Source organism: Carassius auratus, chromosome 18 (assembly GCF_003368295.1).
Source record: "Carassius auratus strain Wakin chromosome 18, ASM336829v1, whole genome shotgun sequence".
NCBI lineage: Eukaryota > Metazoa > Chordata > Actinopteri > Cypriniformes > Cyprinidae > Carassius > Carassius auratus.
Genome location: NC_039260.1, coordinates 1,854,267 through 1,876,728, shown reverse-complemented (window position 1 = coordinate 1,876,728; position 22,462 = coordinate 1,854,267). Strand labels below are relative to the sequence as shown.

At 35.1% G+C, this 22,462-nt stretch overlaps 1 protein-coding gene across 1 annotated transcript in view; it reads right to left on the bottom strand.

The window, feature by feature from the left end:
• Positions 1–22,462, bottom strand: part of LOC113118103 (potassium/sodium hyperpolarization-activated cyclic nucleotide-gated channel 3-like) — a 62,708-nt gene that overhangs the window by 18,164 nt on the left and 22,082 nt on the right. Inside the window, exons 3-4 of the mRNA XM_026287017.1 lie at positions 14,676–14,837; positions 10,807–11,025 (exon numbers count right to left, since the gene is read on the bottom strand). Of these exons, the coding sequence (XP_026142802.1) occupies positions 10,807–11,025; positions 14,676–14,837 (381 nt within the window). The remainder of the gene's footprint in view (positions 1–10,806; positions 11,026–14,675; positions 14,838–22,462) is intronic.

Genomic DNA, 22,462 nt, shown 5'->3' with positions numbered 1-22,462 from the left:
ACAAACCATAAACTTCTGCTGCTAAATGACAATTAACCAACCTCACATCATTTCAGATGATAAACCACCAGTCTTAGGTTAGTATCATAGAGATACTGTTAAGAGTTTAAAGTGCTAGTATTAGTTGGTTAAGAGCTTATTTTATTTGAATTTCAGTAAAATGTTTTTGTAATTTAGTTAGGTCCAGAACAGAAATCTGAACAATGGACAAAACTAGGTTCAAAATTCTCATTTTAATTGAAAATATTGTATTGAAAGGTTTTTATTGAGAGGATTTCTCTTTTTTTTAGCCCATAAATCTGAAAATGCAGTCAACAGACTGAAGAAAATATATTTCCCCTCTATTTTTATGAAAAAAAGTACGGTACAAAAATAAATGACAGAAATAATACTGTAAAGTTTAGTGTAAATGTAATAACATTTAATAAATAAATAAACATTTTGGATGTTTTTCTTTCAACCATACTGTAACAACACATTATTAGATGAAGCCAAATATCCCCCAAAACTGACCAGTGCATCAAAACATAACGTTTTTGCCTGTACTTTCTTGCCTTAAATATGTATATATAGTTGTTATAATTTATTTCATATTTTTACTTATTTTATATTTAATTATATTATTATTTATTTATATTTAATTATATTATTATTTATAATTAATTTTTATACATTTTAAAAATATTTTATATTGTACTATTTATACTTAGTTTTTATATTTTATGTTTTTACGTATATATATATATATATATATATATATATATATATATATATATATATATATATATATATGAAAAATGTAAAAACTAAGTATTAATAGTACAATACAAAATTGTATTTATTTCAGTTTAGTTTTCATTTAAGTTACAGATGATAACCGTGTAAAAAACTTTTGAAAAAGAGCCGCATATGTCACAGATCTATTCCTAATGATGTCATCACCCGTCTGCAAGCTGCAAAGATCCTCATGAAGTTCTTTCAAAAAGAGCCCACGCATGGCTTAACATGAAAGCATATGAGTGTGGTAAAGCAGAAGCAGGGGTCTTCGGAGAGCAGAGGGAGTGATTTCAGAGGAAAGTCGAGTTCGGCAGCAGAATAAATGAGATTAGGGTTGACTGGGGATAAAATAAACTCTGAAAGCTGCCAGAGCTGGTCACATTGACACAGGTTTGAAGACCAGCATCTCTGCTTCCTGCTGTTACAGGAACGTGTGAAGGGGCTTTTCTAGTGTTGAACCCGAGAGAAAGGCTTTGTCGAGTTTGACTTGACAGAACATTAGGTCTGCAGAATATAATCAGCTTTAAAGTTTTCATTTATCAGCCCCCAAGGAAATGCACATAATTGCCAAGTGTTAATTAAGACTGGGAGCGAATGATGGGCAGGGATGTTCACGCTGTTTGGGGCCGACATGTCAAAACACGCTGCTTATGAATGCATATGCACCAGAGGAGCTCTTTCATGGGGGATTTCGTTTAACTGGTCAAAAGAAAATGCAAAAGACTGAAAATCTGGGATCTACATTAGCATGTAGATGAAGATGAGATTCGTCATCTCAAAACACACAGGAGAACATTTCAATGGATGGCAGAACAGAGAAGGCTCTAAAAGTGGTGTTTCAAATTCATTCTAACTTAAGCAAAACTGCAAACAGAACACACAACACACAAAAAGATTTCATGCTAATAATATAATCATGCAATGTAAAAAATAAGTATTACGTAAAAAAAATACTAAATAAACCAGCAATTATTAAGTTAAACATCATAGCGAATACACAAATCTGAATGGCTATTTAAAATGATTCGAATATGTTTTAGAAAGTAGTGCAGCTGCTTTATTTATGGGGTTTCCAGGGTAAGGGATGTATTTTCTGCAGTTTAGCGCCATCTGCTGTCAGAGAGTGAATGTGCTTTCATTCAGCGCATCTCTCACATGTTCCCCCATGTGCTTCTCATGCGTGCTTATTATTCACGGTATTTAGAAGTGCCCACGATAACAATACCTAGCATATTCATTACTGTGATATTTCGTATTACCGAATACCGGCACATGTCTAGTTGCAACTAGTTATTGCAACTAGTTGCAAGTTACAAGAAGCTCTGTTCGCATTTATTTCGCTAGCCTACCGTAGGACTGAAATGGATTGGGATTGGGTGTACTTCTGTTGCTTCCTTGAAGCTCCCCCACCAGGTAGACAGGCATGCACCTTGGCACGGCATAGTTGGATTTTGTTCCCCAATGTGCTCTCTAGGGGGCGCAGTGTGGAGTTCCCTAGAAGGGGAACGTCTCTGTTTACGCATGTAACCATGGTTCTCCGAGAGGCTGCCTGTTTACATCTCCTTCAGACAACTTAGTATATGACGTCTTCAACAGGTGCCCTTTTATACTTCTGGGCACCCCACCTATGACATCATGGGCCAGGTGGACCATTAGATTGTTGTTGTTACACATGTGCTTCAGACACCAGTTATGCAGGCTGTATTCCCCAATGCATCTCGTCTCGTTCCCTCTCGAGGAACCATGGTCACATACCTAACCCGAGATGTTTTCTAAAACATTGCATATACTTCATAAAACATATTCACTTGTCCAAAAGGTTGCATATAATCTCATATAAAATGAAGTAAATTCTTTTCGCCCATTTTAACATCTAGATAACGTATGAAGCGTTTGCTAATCCTGCCTCCACACGCAAGATCATGTGTGACTCAAATAGATTAGACATGATAGAATTAATTCTCATTAATTTAAGCAGTTATCAAACATGTTATGACTGCACTATAATGCTTTTACACCGCCCTGGTGAACAGGATTACTCCACATACCCAAACACTTCATAAAGTGATGCGTTCAGAGCATGTTATTCTCTTCTCGGCACCTAAGGACGGAGACATATGGTGCAATGATTTCACCGGGGAAATCGGACAGTGGTTTCCCGGCCTCACACGTTCATATTAAGCCAGGAGATATGTGTTTGAGTGAATCTCTGAGTTCGGATGTGAATGTAAGAGGTGTGAGGTGTGTGTGAGGGTGTGAATACAGCAGAGCTTCGCTCAGAATCATCTCAGCAGTGATGCTGCTGTTCCATCTAATCAGGTGTTTCAGCTCCCCTGTGACTCCATGTGATGCTATATAGCAGCATACTAACTCACAGACGTCTATGTCTAATGGTACTGGACATTAGTTTTTGCTGATGCACACTTATAAGTTCAGTAAAATTAAACAAAACAATAGGGATGTAATGATGCATCCTAAAAATCTTAAAAAATACGTGACGATTCAAGTCGGTCGAGATGATAAACGAATCACGATAGTTTATATGACTGTATCTTTAAAGGGGAACTGACTGATATATATATATATATTTTTTTTTTAAACTTAAATTGTATACAAAAAATTTAATACCAACTACAACAAAAGTATTTTATGAAGATGCATCTGTAAATGCATGCATCAAATAAACATACTGTCAGTAACAAAGAATAATGTTAATGAATAAAGTACATCTGATAAACTGATTTAAACCAATCATTTTTTTAAAAATATTTTTTTCCAATAAGTTTATAATCCAAACATGCTTGTTTTTATACTATAATATAGCAATTTAAGATATATAATATAATATACATTTATACATGTATTTTATATATATATATATATATATATATACATAAGACATATACATAAACATACCATCAGTAACAGAGTAGGACGTTACTTCACTAAGTAAATTTGTTAGACTGATTCAAACCAATAATTTATGAAATTTAAAAATAACATTTAAAAAATAAAGCTCTTAAAGGTAAAGTTATATATATATATATATATATATATATATATATATATATATATATGTGTGTGTGTGTGTGTGTGTGTGTGTGTGTGTAAAAACATATAAAATATAAAAACTAAGTATAAATAGTACAATATAAAATAAAATGTATACAAATTAATTATAAATAATAATATAATTAAATATAAAGGTAAAGTTGGTGAACTATTCCTTTCAGACAGGGTTTCCCAAACTGAAGTTTAAGGGGTTAATGAAAAGCTAATAATCAATACTAAAAGAAAAAAGGAAGAAAAATGTAAAATGAAAATGAAAAACATTTACTCTCTTTTAAATCCACCAGAAATATACCATACTTTGCCTTGACCGTTAGCATATTAGCTTCAACATATGATGACAGAGAAGATAATCCTAATCTCACACACTTTATAATACAGACAGTATGTGAATGGAGCCGTGGCTCACATGTATGTGTCGGCCGTTCGCTCTGTTAGCAGGTAGATAAGAAAAAGAGCACGCATATAACAGCCCAGGAAACTCTCATCTTCCCATAATCCTCTGCCGAGCACGAGTGAGAGGGTTTTGCAGACTTTGGTTCAGCACGTGTCCCATGAGCCCTCGACAGGGAGAGGAATAAGTGTGTGTGGTGTGAAATGATTCCCACAGTTGCTCTCAAAAGTCTTTAATTAACAGCACAGCTGCAGACGGGAATCACACGGCCAAAGATCTCATATCACACCAGTCACACGTTAACTATTAAAAAAATGGAGTTTGGTGCAGTAAAGTTTCTTAAGCGATTAAATGTTTGCTGGAAATAAAGGTTTGGAAGGTTTATAGCGATAGGTATATTTCGATTTCTTTAATTTTCCCTCTTTCTCAGATGAGCCTGTAAAAATGATTGGCACATAATCCCGAATCACAGTCCTACAGTATCTATTTCTGACATGCTTTTCCTTCAGTTCCAGCCTCTTTCTCTCTCTCTCTTCCTTTATGAAGCTAATATTAGCCAGCGCTGACAGTCATGAGCGCAGTACTATACAACCCACCATTCACGGCAGATTATAGCTGGCCATTCTCATGATAATTTCATCCACCGTCTGTGCAAGCTGCAAATATTTGCCTCTTTCTACGTTTTTTATTTATTTATTTATATATTACACAGAACAGTGTCTGCACAGGATGTTTCTGATCAGATCTGGAGATTTTAAGATAAAAGGTATAGAAACCCATTTCAGCAACTTGCAAAAAAATATTTGCGATTTTTTTATCTCACAATTCTGACTTTTTTTCTCAAAATATAAATAGTTTGAGAGTTTATATCTTGAATTTCTTACTTCTCCCCCTCACAATTCTGACTTGTTTTCTCATAATTACAAGATATACATTTGCAAATTCATGTTAAAAAGTAACATTTTGAGAGAAAAAAATACTATTTTCTTGCGAGTTTCTAAATTTTTACATTTAAAGTTAAATTTTTTTTTACTTAGATAAATAAATAAATTCAGACAATCTACTAATACTCAAATGAGAGTTTGTTTGACATATAGGTGCAAAGTTACTTATTTTAAAAAAGAATGCTCAAAAGGAACCATCAAAATAAAGAAGTGTTACCATTTGTTTTAGGGGTATTGTAATGACCAATGCAACAAAAACAACTGAAAAATATTTATACATATTTGCATGTGTGTGTGTGTGTGTGTGTGTGTTTTTTTTTGATAACTGCCTTGGGATATTAACTTGAGTTCACTGACCTGTGCATCCATCTGTCTCTCTCTCTGTGTGTGTGTGTGTGTGTGTGTGTGTGTGTGTGTGTGTGTGTGTGTGTGTGTGTGTGTGTGTGTGTGATTTACTCAATGTGAGTCCATCACAAACCAAACGTCACATGGCTGTTCTCGTGCATGTGAGGTTTCTGTCAGGTTATGTCTCGTCTTTCCTAGGCAGGAACTAGTTTGAAGAGGAACCCGCTGGCTACTGTCTCATAGAATAACAGCAGAGGTACCACAGCCAGGTACACACACACACACGCACACACACACACACACACACACACACACACACACACACACACACACACAGTCTTCCCTGTCTATCTGTCTTCCGACAGCTCAGGGAAATGTTCTGTGAACACATTAGTCAAGCTAACGAACGGACACACGGCCTCCCTCGCCTCTATATTAATCTGTGTTTACCATGCTAACGTCTCCTCTACAGGATGCCTGGCTCAAGGGTCTGGCTCGTAATGATTCGTGAGGACCGTTGCCATTGGAGCAGGTTGCCATGGGATGGGCAGCGCATTAACGGATCGGCGTTTGACCCGCAGCTCAGAGGCCGTGTCCACCGGGAGACCAAATGGCTGGTTAACCCACTTGGCAGTTCTGAATCTCCAAAAGCAGGACAGCAGACCAGACGAAACGAGACGGAGGGGAGGATGTACCAGGACAGAGCGCTCCGCCGACTCATTACTAGGACGAATGAGTCTGTGCAATTCTTCTAAACCAGATGACAGAATTAAATGGGAACAAACGCTAACTCTCTAAACAGTTGCACCACTTTTGCGTGTTATCAGAATTTGCATAATGCAGAGACCTAATGTCTTTTCCACACAATTTTTGTTTTTGAAACAAGTCTCTTCTGCTCACCAATATTACATTTATTTAATCGTGTAAAAACATTAAATATTATTACAGTCTAAAATAAGTGTTTTCTATGTGAATATGTGTTAAACTGTAATTTATTTCTGTGATACCCCGCTGAATTTTCAGCATCATTCCTCCAGTCTTCAGTGTCACATGATCTTCAGAAATCATTCTTATAGGATGATTTGCTGCTCAAGAAACATTTATTTTGTTATTTTGTATCAAAAGTTGTGCTGCTGGATATTTTTGTGAAAACTGTGATACATTTTATTTTTTAGGATTTTCGAATGAGTCGAAAGTTCAAATGAACAGCATTTAATTGAAATAGAAAGCCATTGTCGCATTAAATGCATTTACTTTTTATTTTTATTTATTCTAAAGACAAAAATTAGCATATATTTTTCTTGTTTTAGGACAAAAATACTGATTTATAATTTGTTTTGGCATACTGTACTTTTCCAGTGTGCTATATTTGAAAACATTCATGATTCATGTTCTGTATTAATTTTAATTTCACTTTAATGATATTGATCAAATCATTTATGACAAATAATAAATTTCTTGAATCTTTAACATCACTAGTGCACCCCCTCGAACCATCAGGCTATTCTGCAGAGGCTATTAGACTGGAACAACTAACTAAAGTGTTGACAGATCTCTCTCAGCCCTCTGTGATTTTACATCATCTTCAAATCAAGAAATCTCACAATCTCCCAAAACGGTTTGAATAAGCCGTGCCGTGCCGCTCCTGCATTAAATACATAAGCTGCATGCATTAAAGATTCACAAATATCAGACAAACCGAACCATAAGCCAAATGCTCAATTCCCACCACTCCGATGAATTTCTAACATAAGAACAGGATCAGAGGAGAGAGATTTTAAAAGAAATAGCTTGCGATCTGTTTGCCCTGTGGTGCCGGACAGGTATTAGTGTCAGTGTTTAGATTACAGTCAGCAGAAATACATAATGTCCTTTATTCATTCAGCGCCTGGAGATGTTGAAAATGCATTTCTTATTCCAGTCAGGGTGTAAACGCACAGCTCTGAATGACTTATTGTCTTTCCTCACATGCTTGTGCCTGCCAGGAGGAGAAAAATCACGAACCAGATCTGTTTAACGTCTCAGACTGAACCGAGATGAAATGCAGTGCAAAAAGAGACTTTTACTGAAGTTTTGTGCTTCTTAGATGTTTCTCCTGAGAATAAAGACTGTGTGTCTCCTCTGAGTTTCATTACACAATTATTGTGGCCAAAAGAGTTCATAAAAATGATATCAGGATATCTAAGGAAATCTTGAATTTGGTTTGTTTTTATATTATTTTTTTTAAATATCTTGATTGTCAGTGCTGGTACTTATTTTTCTGATTCTAAAGCTCATTCTGACTGTGACACTCATACTTCAAAAGTATGATTTTATATATAAATGCAGCATGTTATGGTTTCAAAATCACTGGTGACCTCATAAGTTACAATATTTACCTTTATGACACAAAAACTATTTCCTGAACCAAATAACCACTGCATCAACTTCACAGTAATTCCCTCAAGAAGATAAAAAAACACTCCAAAATAATTAAGTATAAACAATAAAAAAAAAAAAAAAAATGCAATAATTTATAATAATTTATTATTTGTTAAAATAGTTCCCAATTATATATATATATATATATATATATATATATATATATATATATATATATATATATATATATATATATATATATATAATAAAATTAAACAGACTGCACAACAGAGGCTAAGAGTTTAAATTAAAACCATTATTCCTTAAAACTAATGTTTCAATAAACAAACCAAAATTTTTATAATTCATGACTGAAAACAGTTTGTAACATGATTTTGATGTACCATTTACATGGTAATGCAATGTCTGAATTTAAAATGGGTTTTAAAGGATGAATTTTGAGATTTTATGTTTTCAAGTGATATATAACTTCTGATGATTTCTAAAATGTGATAGAGAAAAAGGCAACGAGGAAGTCTTTTTTTTAAACAAAGGTCAAAGCTCCTTTTGTAATGTAGATTTCTGAGGGTGCACTCTTGTCATAAATTAATCTATTACTTTTCCTACATAATTTATAACAAAAAATATTGGTAAAATATATATTTGGGAGTCTTAGACCTTTCCAACGATATATAGTTTGTCAAGATTAGATTAAATTTGATTGTAATATAGTGTAGTCAATGTAGGCGTCCCGTATACGGGACGGGGTGACATTTAACAGGTTAAGAAATACACAATACTGTATAATATAAAATATTTCTGTCACAATTTCTTCAAGTTGAACTGAACTTTTATTTTTGGCGGGCTATATTGAAGAGCTTTGAGTTCCTGTATATCTGACAACAGCAATTATCAAACGAAATGATGCTGATCGTTCACACAGAGACACACAGGACATGCAGGCTTCATATTTCACTAGCAGTTGTTATGCACTTTAATATTTACAGATGCTTGTCCATGCTCCTCAATGCACAGACTTACTTTTGATTTATTCATCCAAATTTTGCCAGCTAGAAATGCCCTATTAACCACCCAAAAAACCTGACAATGAGTTTTGCATAGACAAAACCCAACTGATATTTTCTTCTAGTTTCTTATATTGCTGCTACATCTATTGTACATGTGACTTGGACAATCTGGAGCATCTGTACGACCTCTGCATATTCCTTTTGATCTTCTCATTCCCTCTTTATGTTCTCAGTCTCTATGATTCTCACTTTTTCCATCCCTCAGTCTCTCAACAGATGGTGCACCATGTGGTGATGTGCCCAAGTTGAGGTGGGCATCAGGGAAGGGACTGAGGTCGGCGCATGCAGTGGGCATGAGGGACCCGCATGGCACACCGTATACTGCCTGCTGACCACGAGTGAGGAGAGGTCAATAACTCATACCGGACTGGATAGAAAACTAAAGAAGTGCAACTACAAAAACAACTCCATTTTCCAAGTCTGATGCACAGATGCTGCATGATGACGCACATCCTCAAGTTTAATACTAGGAGTTGTTTCTGAATTTAATTTCAATCACCAGAGCTAAAACTCCCTGTGAGTGAATATTAATATCTGCACTCTCGAGTCGGTTGTTTGTGGGATATAAGTGCATTATTGTGAATTAAAGTAGCCGGCAGGAACTGTGGTAATCATGTTAGTGTGCTGAGATGAGTTTAGAAGTGTCACACTGTCGTCCAGCTGTACTGTGTTTTCTCCACACACTCAAATTATACTTTTTTTTTTTTTTACTTCCAATTTTCAGGAATATATAATGTTTTACCCTCACAGTTCCAAGTTGGGCTGGTTCATTCTCTAATTGAGTCTGTAGTTTTAATTCTAGATTCTGTTGTGATATCAAGAGCTACTGTATTTGGTGTTTTAGATGTGTCAGAAGTTCAGTGTCACTTTAATTCACTCAATGACTGTTTTGAAGAGTGAAACAAAGGAGCAGTCTTCCTGCAATCACCCAGAACAGACAGTAACATTTAAAAAATGTTAGTGTTTGACCATGCAATAATCACTACTACTGTAGTAGTAATTTTTGCATGGTCAAACACTAACATTTAAAAAAATCTTGTTATTTTTATGAATCACTTTGGTGCCACTGCATAGTAACCACCTAATGTAGCAACCACACACTGTACCCTAGCATCATGGTTGCAAATTATGCATGGGCAAACACCATTAAAATGGCAAAATCTAGTTCTTTTTATAATTCACTCTGGTGCTACGACCTAGCAACACCCTGTAAAACAAGACCCTAGAAAACACATACAGTGGCAACACCCTTGAAAGCAGTCACAACACCCTAGAATCATAGTTTTGACTATTGCATGGGAAAACCTAAAAAAACCCTAGTTATTTATTACTATTCACTTTGGTGCCACAACTACCTAGCAAAACAATGAAACCCCCACAACGCCCTAATATTACGGTTGTGACTTCTGCATGGCCAGACACCATTAATAGTTTTAAAATCCAGTTATTTTGGAAATTCATGTTTGTGTCACTCTATAGCAATCACTATATAGCAAAGCCCTAGAAAACACCCTAGCGCTACCTTTATAAATCAATTTTGGTGTCACTGCAAACAAACCACCTAGGAACACCATAGAAACCAGTTACTTTTGTAAACTCCATTAAAATGATTTAAATCTAGTTATGTTTTCCGTTGTTGTTGCACCACAACAGACGCAGAAATATCACACTTCACCCATAATTCACACGTCGTTTTGATACACAAGAGTCCCTGTGGTCTGTCCTCACAACAACAGATGACAAACACATAATGCAGCACCTTCGCAGGAAGCTTTCCCTGCTGCTTCCGCCCTTGCTTCATTATGTTAACCAACTGGACGTCACTCACCTTTTCCTGATATTGCCTGCGCGAGGAGTCCAGCGACTGGATCAGAGCCGTGGCGTGGCCGACAAACATGGCGTAGCAGGTGGCACCCACGATCATGCTGAGGATGGTCAGCCACACGTCTGTCATGCCGACAGGTGGGTACATGCCATATCCAATACACAGCATGTGGCTCATGGCCTTGAAGAGAGCGTAAGAGTACTGCTGACCCCACGTGTCGTTCTGAAAGGAGAGAGAGACCATCACAAACAGTTAATGCCCAGTTAATGTTAACATTTACCATGACTTTGCAAAATCATAATATGTATGATGATTATTCTTTTTTTTCCCCCATTGAAGAAAATTCCATTTAGACTCATTTCAAAATATTCCTCATCTAAGTAAAGGAAATAAGGGAGTTTTAATAATGTCTCTTATAGGGTTATTATTGTTAACTGAAAATGATGGTAAAAACCATTAATAAAAATTATTATTTGAAATAAAATAATTTACTCAAATAAAATAAAACATACATAAATATATATTTCAGCCAAGGTAACATTTCTGATTTTAATAAAATGTATCTTGAAATGCAAAAAAAAAAAAAAAAAAAAAGAATAAAATGAATAAATAAAATGAATAAAAAATAAAATAATAAAAAATATATAAAAAATAAAAATAAATAAAAATTATACAGACACATAAAAAACTACTAAAAATGTCAAAAACACTCAACGAAATTAGTAACTCTTTAAGAAAAATAAAACAGATTCAAAATATTAATAAAAGTAAAATAAAATCACTAAAATAACAAATAATTTACAAAAATCTCTTTGATTTTTTTATAAAATGTTACAGAAATCATGTTTTAGAATCTAAATTAATTTTATTATAGGTACAATTTGTTTTTATTACTTAGTGTTACTTTATTAATGCACATAAATTATAAAAAATCTAAATACCTTGTTTATATTAGATGAAAAACTTTTTCTTGATTTAAACATTTTGAATGCATGAAATAAGATATACATCAAACATCATGAAAAGGCTGAAAAATATTATGGTGCATGAAACAAAAAGTTCAAACACTTGCAATGATTGCATGAATATGAATCCAGATTGACTCCTGAGAGTTTGTGGTGGCAGAAAACACTGTGACATGACATGAAAAAACGACCGAATGAGGCCGAAAAAGAGAAATCCGAGCTGGAAGAAAGTGGGTCAGCTATTTAGAAAGATGTGAAATTTTCTAAAATAGTGAATAAATTGCCCTTGTCCTGTGGACGTGTGCGCGAGTCTGTGAGGAATCAATATTGGCTCTGTCTGAGGTGACATGTCCAGATTGCTTTCAGACTCATTTCTGTAGGGGCTCAATCCTGAGAGAGCGACAGCTTATTACAGCTCTCCAAAAAGAGGAAAAAGATCATACCGTTTCATAATGACAGCCCCGTCACTGGAATAGCTGGAGCTAACAACCTAAAGGAGCCGAGGGCATCAAAAGTGAATTTGAAATGGTACAGCGTGGCCCTATTTGACTTTAGTATATGAGTATGTATTTAAAATACTTTAAAAAAATCATCACCTGAATTTCAATGTACTCTTATGTAATAACATTAGTTAATGCAATAGCTAACATGAACTATTAATGAGCAATTCATCTTGTTAATATCGGTAAAGATACAAATTGCTGATTGCTTGTTTATGTTATTTCACATTGCATTCAAGGAATTTACTGAAAATGTGCTCACCCTCATGCCATCAAAAATGTAGATGAGTTTGTTTCTTCATTAGATTTGGAGAAATGTAGCATTGCATCACTTGCTCAGCAAAGGATGCTCTGCAGTGAATGGGTGCCGTCAGAACGAGAGTCCAAACAGCTGATAAAAACATCACAATAATCCACATAACTCCACTCCATCAATTAACATCTCGAGAAGAGAAAAGATGAGTGTTTTAAAAAACACAAGATTAAGACGTGATGAATTTGAGTCACAAATGAGTCCATGATACACACTGAAAAAAAATCCTTATTTGGATTTACTAAAAAAAAATGTAAGGTAGGTGTTTGAAAAAAATTATTTTAACAACATTTAAACAATTTTGTTTTGAAAGGTTGTCACCTAAATTTGTTTATTTAAATGTAGCTAAAATAAACAGAGTGTAACCACATAATATAATTTTTTTTTTTTTAATTCAATCTTTTTTTTCAAGATGGTAACTGATGGACTGGAATGGAGCGAATTGCTTGTAAATTATTGAAATGTTTTAATCAGCTGTTTGGTCTCTCATTCTGACGGCACCCATTCACTGAGCAAGTGATGTAATGCGACATTTCTCCAAATTTGATGAAGAAACAAACTCATCTACATCTTGGATGACCTGAGGGTGAAGACATTTTCAATATTGATTATTATTGGGTGAATTATTCCTTTAACTAATTTAAAAAAAAGCAATTGTAAAATTGTAAAAATACATTTGTTTATGTTGCTTTTTAATGCTGTAGAAGTATTGCCATTGTTTATTTATGGTAACAAATGAAACTCCACTGAAAGTGTTACCTATACTGTAAATCAAAGGTGCAATAAACCAAAGTTGTTATTTTTTGTTGTTTGATTTTAAACCCTGTATTGAAATACTAAACAGAGTAAATCAAGCATGCTTTTTTTTTAAAGATAATCTCACAGTTTGTGTGAACAAGGGGTGCATTTGTTTTCTGCTCGTGTTCCTGCTGACTGATAATGTGCTTGTTTGAATCTGATCTCTGGCTTTATGTTATTGTAGGACCGGGATAATCACAAACCACTGATTACCGATCAGGGAAGCTGGCGAGCGGCCGGAGGCCTCATCGATAAACCATGACAGATCCTGAGGACCTTTGCCAATCTCGCACTCGTCGGGATGATTCAGGGTCACGGCTCGAGTCTCTGGCATTCAGCGAGGGAAACTAAACCTCATGGGCATCAAGAACAAGACTGTTCTCTTTCGCTGGACACAGGGGACTTGGTTGATGCATGTCCCCTTGACTTAAAACTGGAGGAAATTAAAGCTCAGCTCACCAGAGCATTGTCAATACTAGACGGATAACGAATTAAGGCTGTAGAGAAACCACAATCTGTGACACGCCACCTCACTAACTCTTGCCGTATGTAAGAACACAGTTTACTGCAGAAATACAAGCCTTCAGTAGAGCTCATCTGAGTCATGTGACATAATAGAAATACATACAGCATATTACAGTACATAATAATATAAATCCAATAATAATTCAACTAAAAATAGTTAGTAATAATAATAATAATAATAATAATAAATTCTCTACATAATATATTATATATAATATTTATTTAAATGTATATTATACTGTAAAAAAAAAAGGTCAAATGAACGTAAAATTCTGTACAATTTCTGTAAAACCGTAAATGAAAATTCCTGTAAAATGCTTGTTTTTGCAGTTTATTTCAATTAATAATTTACTGGAGTTTTTTTTTTTTTTTTTGCTTGGCAGATATGTGTGTGTGTGTGTGTGTGTGTGTGTGTGTTAACTTGCCTGATACATAGGCCTATATTTATAAAAAAATAAAATAAATAATAACACTGATTAATTTACAATTAAACGTAATATGTAGTATTAATGTTATTACACTTAATTGTTATTATGTACTTCAAAAAGTACTTAATCTCATCTTGATGGACACAAATTAAATTAAAAGGAAAACACTTAATGTTCTGAAATGGTTCTTTTTAAATCAAATGAATATGCAACAGGTAGTTCCTCCATTACTAGACAGATATTTACCATCTTGACCCTAATTCCCGGTGAGGTTACAATGCTCAGACTCAGAGGTGCAGAGCCCCTGTGGCTGGAGAGACAGACTGTGTTTGGGAACACTCACCACCATCTTGTTCTTGGACACCCAGCAGTCTTGGGGGAAGTCCTGCAGCATGGGCACCAGGAACTGCAGGCATCCGTCCCAGTGACAGAGCAACAGCATCATCCCAATCAAGTTGACGATTCGCACCATTGCGCTGGCCAGGTCGTAGGTCATATGAAATATCTGAAGAGGGACAGAAGCAGAGATATGTTGGACACAAGCCGTCAGTCTGAATGTCACTGACATTTGAAACAGGGCAGAGAATCACCGACTGCCTTACAATGTGACACATATGACACCTGGAAATGCTGCTTTAAATACTCAGACATACAGTACACTTTAACTGAATTGAACTGAAAGGTAAATGAATGCACACTTGAATAGAAACAAAAAGAGTTTGCATAATTAATGCAATACCGTGAGAAAAATTATTGCAATATATGTGACTTTATCCAAACAGTCCTGATTTGGTATGGCAACATTTTAAAGCATTCAGTGGAAGCTAAATGAACATTTGCACTAGTAAAAACAGAAAACACAACATTAAAATCAAGGCTGCACTATATAGCTTGAATTACATATAGATTTCTATAATAAAATTTGGTAACATTTTATAATACATTTAATTTATTTATTGAGTGACATTAGTTAACTATATCATGTTATGTTATGAAGAATAAAGCATTAACTATTCTTAGTTATATATTATTAAAGTCAAAAGTTGTATCTGTTACTGTATATATATATAACATTATATGCAAATTAAATAATAATAAAAAATAATATATATTTTTTATAAATAAAATTAGAAAATATATGTTAAATAAATTAAAATCTAATAAACATAATATCTAAAATTATTTTAATTAGAATAATCACAACAATAATCAAGAACATTCAAGAATATTTTTGAGATGATGCAAAATAAGCATTTATCTGTTTTCTGAATGCAACAAATTGAACTGCTTCATGGAAACGAATCAAACTTGCCAACTCTAAAATAGAAAGAATAATAAAAAAAAATCATTCTGGAATCATATTGTGTTTCCCTGAATTAAAATCTAACGATGAATCGCCTGAAGACTCCCTCCCTTAAGAGAGCACAGTCTACACTTGCTCTGCTTTAGTGTGTGTGTGTGTGTGTGTGTGCGTGTGTGTGTGTTAGAGACATGGCTACTTTCTGAATCACTAACAAGTTAAATAATTGAAAACAGGACAGAACAAGTCCAGGCTGCTTCCGTTCTGCCACGAGTGAAAGAGAGAGAGCGAGAGAGAGAGAGAGAGAGAGAGAGAGAGCTGAAGAAAGTGAAAGGCTAATCCTAATGTGAAGTATCCTCTCGAGAAGCCGCCGGTCAGTTGGGTGTTAATGGCCTCTACAATTGAAAGCTACTTCATGTGAGTGAAGCCACAGCACGTACTGTTAACAGGTGCTTATTAAAAACCACTCCAGTTGCTTTAAAACACAGCTTTTAAAAGCTTAAGTGAGAGGAATATGTTCACATGATGCTATTGTTATTGAGTGACGAGAAAAAAAGCTTCTCTCTCTCTCTCTCTCGTCCAGTCAGATGGTGATTATTGCTGCTATGCTTGTCTTTAATAACTCTTTCCTCTGCCAGGACAGTGTGATGACAGACAGAGCATTACATCGCAGGCTCTGGCTCGTTCTGAGCGCAGACAAACAGCATGAGCTCGGATTAAATAATTGGCTCTCTGTAACATTAACTAGCTGTAAAAGCATCTGAATTAATCATGCAGCGGATGTGTAAAAGTCACCCTCATTACTGACTGTCTGCCTTTACTGCTGTATCATCACAGACAGACAGAAAGAGACCACGCTAGAGATAAAAAGACAGACATTTCAGATTCAAGCCATAACTAATGCATCATGTGAATGCACTATTGGTTTAAATGGCAGCATCTTCATTCAGATCAATCTATCTATCTAGATCCATACACATCAATGACTCTTTGAGTCCTGAAACTCATCAAATTATGTCATCATTTGTCCAGATATTGCTTACGGACACACACACACACACACACACACACACACACACACTGTATATTCATATAAGTAGGCAGCTCATAGGCTTTTGAACACAGCCGAAGGATTGTTTGCTCTCTCTCCTGTCTTTATACGCACTTGGACTCTAATAAAATAGCACGGTGAAATGGAAACAGACTGGAGTGCAATTAAAATGAGAAGTGCTCTGGGTAGATTGTGGAAATCCTCTCTAATATGGGCTTATTATAAAATCATTATTGTGAATCAGGGGAATGAAGACTAATGTGTCTTGTCTGAAAGGCAAGGGATGAACCTATGAAAGTATAAATCACCAAAACTACAGAGGCTTTCTGAACATATCTCTCTCTCTCTCTCTCTCTCTCTCTCATACAGAGTAATGGACACTCGGCCGCTCTGACTCTAATTGACATGGGACACGTTAACGATGACAGCATCACGCAGCGACCAAACATCTCAGCGCTGATTGAAGAAGCTAATGAGAAATGAGAGAGATAGACAGAGAAACAAACAGAAAGACACAAACCTAACAGATTGGACCAAAAGCTGCTGGTTTCAGGACATGAGCGATGGGAAAATGATTCAATGAATGACAGAAAATCTTACAGTTATCAACGGAGACATCTGGTTCACAATTAATCTGAAGATCCAGAAGAGAAAAGACAATTTAGAGAAGAAAAGTCTGTCTAATTCTGTTCCAAATAAACTATATTTATAATCAAAAACATCTTTCAGCTCGTCCACCATCATGTTGCAATGCATAACACATTACACATCTTTAAAATACAGCACAATGCTTGCTTATTTTTTAACAATATCTGCAATGGGAAAAAAGAGAGAAGATTATCAGAAACAAGTCTTTCTATTGTACAACTGAGCCAAGGTGAAAGAGCAGACTCGATCGGTCAGTAAGTTTATGTCCAGCGCAGTGAATGAAACACCAGACAACGGTAATCACTGATACTGTGTGTTAAATCACAACACTATCCTCACAACCGAACCCTAAATCAAGTGTTTCGCAGTGTGTCTGCAGACCTAAACAAACCTAACAGAGGTGATAAACATCTAGTCAAAGTTGCATCCAGTCTAAGCCTAAGAAATATTAATTGAAAGCTATTTAATCTACTTTTAAACAAACAAATAAAACATTAATGCATTAATGTTATTAAAAATAAATAAGTTACAAAAAATGTAAATTAATTAATTAATAAATAACTAATTAAAATATATAAATGGCACACCACCTATTATTTAAAAAATAAGTGGAATCAAATTAATTAAATGCATTTTATTAATAAACAACAAATAAATAACACCTCCGGAAGTCAGTTATAACAAATCTAAGCCTTAATAATAATATTAATGACAATATTAATCCATTGGCAGGATTTTCACTAAAATATTTAGATATGTTTAGAATAAATTATACAAAAATAAAATACATAATTACATTAAAATAAATACAAAAAACTGATTAAAATAAACAAATTAAAATAAATTAAGTAAAATGTTAATGTTCACAATGACACAACACATACTATTTAAATAAATAAAAATAAAATAAATACAAACCAAAAAATATATATTGTTATACTTTTTTTTTCTTTCAACCAGGAACATGTTTTTCTTGACTAATTAACATGCAATTAAACATACATGTAATGACATCATGTGACCATAGCATAGTATTCTACTGTCTGAAATGCATTCTAACCAAACACATTTTAACTAAATATCCAAGACTGGAGGGTAGTCTCTGAGAAAGATTATGGGGACGATACAGTCTCACATACAGAAGTGTTCACATACTACATGTTACTGGTCATGCATACTCAATTTGCATACTGTGCATAGCAAACAAACTGAATCCTAGAGGAATTTAATCAGCATGGTAGCATACCTAGACACTGAGGGTTTTTGATTCTTTATTTACATGGTTTTAGAGCCCACCTGCTGTGTGAATATTTATATTACACAAGTCACATTTGCACGTTGGCCTTTTATGTTGCCAAACAGTCTTATGTGCATCCTCTAATACGCTGTTAAACCCAGTTTCTGCCTCCTCCTGCAGACTTTATCTCTTGTATGTGTCAGGCGTGACGCCAAACCAGCCTAGAATGACTATATGTGTGTTTTTGATCTGCACAACCTCAGAAAACTCTGTGCAATACAGAACGCTATGCTTTCCGTCCTGAACATCCAATCGCAGCGACACGAGCCATAAATCAGAACAATCCCAGATGCCGATATTAATAGAGAAGGACTCCCTGCCTTCGCTCAATAAACAAACACAGATGGTCCAGCTACCGAAGCTCCACAAGGCCTTCGAAACGATCCCTCAAGCAAACTCAAGCCATTGAGAAGCACTCAGAGCCGCTCGGTTCACGCAGAGAGAGTGTTCAAGCTTCGCCGTTTGCATAATACAGGCCGAGAAGGGCTGCTTCAGCTCTTAAAAACATCCACTCCATTAAAACTCCCAGGGATGGCCCCAAAAAGCCCCTGGACACTGAAAGCGAGGTTTGTTTGGATGATCATGTCAGTGAGAACACCTGCTGATCGCAGGAGTGACTCAATAAGCCTTCATATAAGTTTGATTTAATAACAGGCTGACTAATAGCATTTACTCACAGGAGAGTCACTTCCTCCAGGAAGGTGGAGAACAGCATCTTCCAAACTTCTCAGAAGAAGATGTATTCAATGGTAAGATTTATCAAGGGGTTAGCTTTGTTTTTTGTCAATTAAAATTTGTGTGCATTATTGAAATGGAATGTAAAAAAGGTGCTGGTCATGAGTTTGCTGGCCAATTAAGAACGGATACCATGGCCCTCAAACCAGGTACTGGTAGCTTTGGCACTGTGTGCAGGTGCCAAGTCCTGTTGGAAAATGAAATCTGCATCTCCATAAAGTTGGTCAGCAGCAGGAAGCAAGAAGTGCTCTTAAACTTCCTGGTGTACGGCTGTGTTGACCTTTGACCTCAGAAAACACAGTGAACCAACACCAGCAGATGACATTGACCCCAAACCATCACTGACTGTGGAAACTTTACACTGGACCTCAAGCAACGTGGATTGTGTGCCTCTCCTCTCTTCCTCCAGACTCTGGGACCCTGATTTCCAAAGGAAATGCTAAATTTACTTTCATCAGAGAACATAACTGTGGACCACTCAGCAGCAGTCCAGTCCTTTTTGTCTTTAGACACTTCTGATGCTGTCTGTTGTTCAAGAGTGGCTTGACACAAGGAATGTGAAGCTGAAACCCATGTCTTGCAGACGTCTGTGTGTAGTGGTTCTTGAAGCACTGGCTCCAGCTGCAGTCCACTCTTTGTGAATCTCCCCCACATTTTTGAATGGGTTTTGTCTCACAATCCTCTCCAGGGTGTGGTTATCCCTATTGCTGGTATACTTTTTGTTTCTACCACATCTTTTCCTTCCCTTCTCCTCTCTATTAATGTGCTTTGAAACAGAGCTCTGTGAACAGCCAGCCTCTTTTGCAATGACCTTTTGGGTCTTGCCCTCCTTCTGCAAGGTGTAAATGGTCGTCTTTTAGACAATTGTCAAGTCAGCAGTCTTCCCCATGATTGTGTAGCCTACAGAACTAGACTGAGAAACAATTTAAAGATTTTACAGGTTTTGAGTTAATTACCTGATTAGAGTGTGGCACCAGGTGTCTTCAATATTGAACCTTTTCACAATATTCACATTTTTTTTGAGATACTGAATTTGTGAATTTCCTTAGTTGTCAGTTATAATCATCAATATTAAAATAATTAAACATTTGAAATATGTGTGCAATGAATGAATATAATATACAAGTTTCACTTTTTGAATGAAATTAGTGAAATAAATCAACTTTTTGATAATATTCTAATTATATGACCAGCACCTGTACTGTCAATATCACTACTGCATAAATAATAATAAATGAAAATAAATTCATTCAAATGTTAATGTTTGATATCACCACTATTCACCTAGTATTTAAATAAAATAGATTAAAGTTAAAACAAACAAACACGTACTGTAAAGTGTAAGTTATATTCTACTACAGTATATTTAGTATCCTTTGGCCTTATTATATTATATTATCAGACAATCCTACATGAGGTTTATTTCAAACATTATCACTAATGTACTACTCTGTAAACTACTCTAAGCATCATCTTAACAAATGCTGGACTGAAAACTAGACTGAAGATTCGTTATTGAGACTTTCCTACGTTTTTGGCACTTCTGACATGTTTTTCTTGCTTCTAATAGGAGCTGGTCAATTTGCAGCGTGCCGCTGTGGAAGAGCGCGTGACATGCTGTCGTGAGAACGAACACGGCTCGACTAAATGAGGCAGCAGCTGCGTTCGCCGGATTCACTTCTCACCGCGCACCTCTGAGACCCTGTTCACCCGTTCACCACTGATGCTGAGAGACGAACGCTTCTAATCAGCGCTTTAATCACCATCCAAACCCTTCCTCAGGAGGACCAGAGAAAATTACAGCCTAATGTTAGCTCTCTGCTTTGAAACATTCATTAATTGATACGTGTAAGAGTCAACACTTCGGTTTCTGCCAAAGCTTGCATACTGGCTGCAAACGAGAGTCGCGAAACATATGCTGCTTCCAGCCTGTGATTTCTGCAAACTGAGAACAAACTGGATTCTATAAAAGCACAAATCAGATCGCTTCAGTATCTCAACCACTTCTGCAAGACAACAATGAACTCAAATGGAGAACAAGTTTCACCAATGACTTAAACTGTGCTCATATTTGCAAACATAGCAAATCAAACGTCTGTAGTCAATCATTAGAGATCTCAGTATGCAGAGAACATTATATGAGCTGCTATCTGCTAATTTCACAGCATGCATTTCTTTTCTACTTATACATTTTAGATTGACTCTACACTAAAGATTGACTCACACGCAATGAAGCAATACCAAAATACAAAAAGTCATCATAGTCATCATGCTCACAGAAGCATCAGTATTCAGAAAACAAAACCATTAACAAGACTTTTATTTGTATTGAATTATTAAAAGAAATGTCAATAATAATAACGACAGTAATAATAATAATCAGAAAAATATTGCATTATTTGACACATTAATAATAATTAATTTTTTTATCCTTGTAGTGCTGTCGTCTGGCATTTTTAAAGGTCAGAAGTGTTCTAGTCCTAATTAAATTATTTTGAACATTACTATTTTTTATTATTCAAAGAAATGTACATCAATATATAACAAAGTAACATTTTAATATTTCAGATTTATTCAAAGAATTGCACTTCAATAATAATAACGACAATAATAACAATAATAATAATAATTATTATTATTATTAATTTTGTGGAAGTGTTGCCTGGCATGTTTGAAGGTCAGGAATCGTAGTTAAATTATTGTGTACATTATTATTTTGAATGATATAAATGTCCATTAATAATAATAATAATAATCATCATCATAATATTATTATTATGTTCAGAAGTGTTTTAATGAAAATGTTCTTAAATCTCATCTCAAATCTCTTGTGTATGTGTAGATCAACATATTTATAACAGTAAATGCATGTAAACATCACATTTTTCATAATGCATTGATGTGCATGTAAATTGACCTCAAACTCGCATGTCTTGATATGCCAAGGCCAAATAATGATGGAAACTTTACTTTGTTGCTTTAAATTATACATAACTGAAAACTCCACTGAATCTCGAGTGCTATGAAAGCAATAATATTTTCCACTGGGTCACATTATCATCAGATATCAGTGTGGGGAACATGGTAAAAACACTAAAA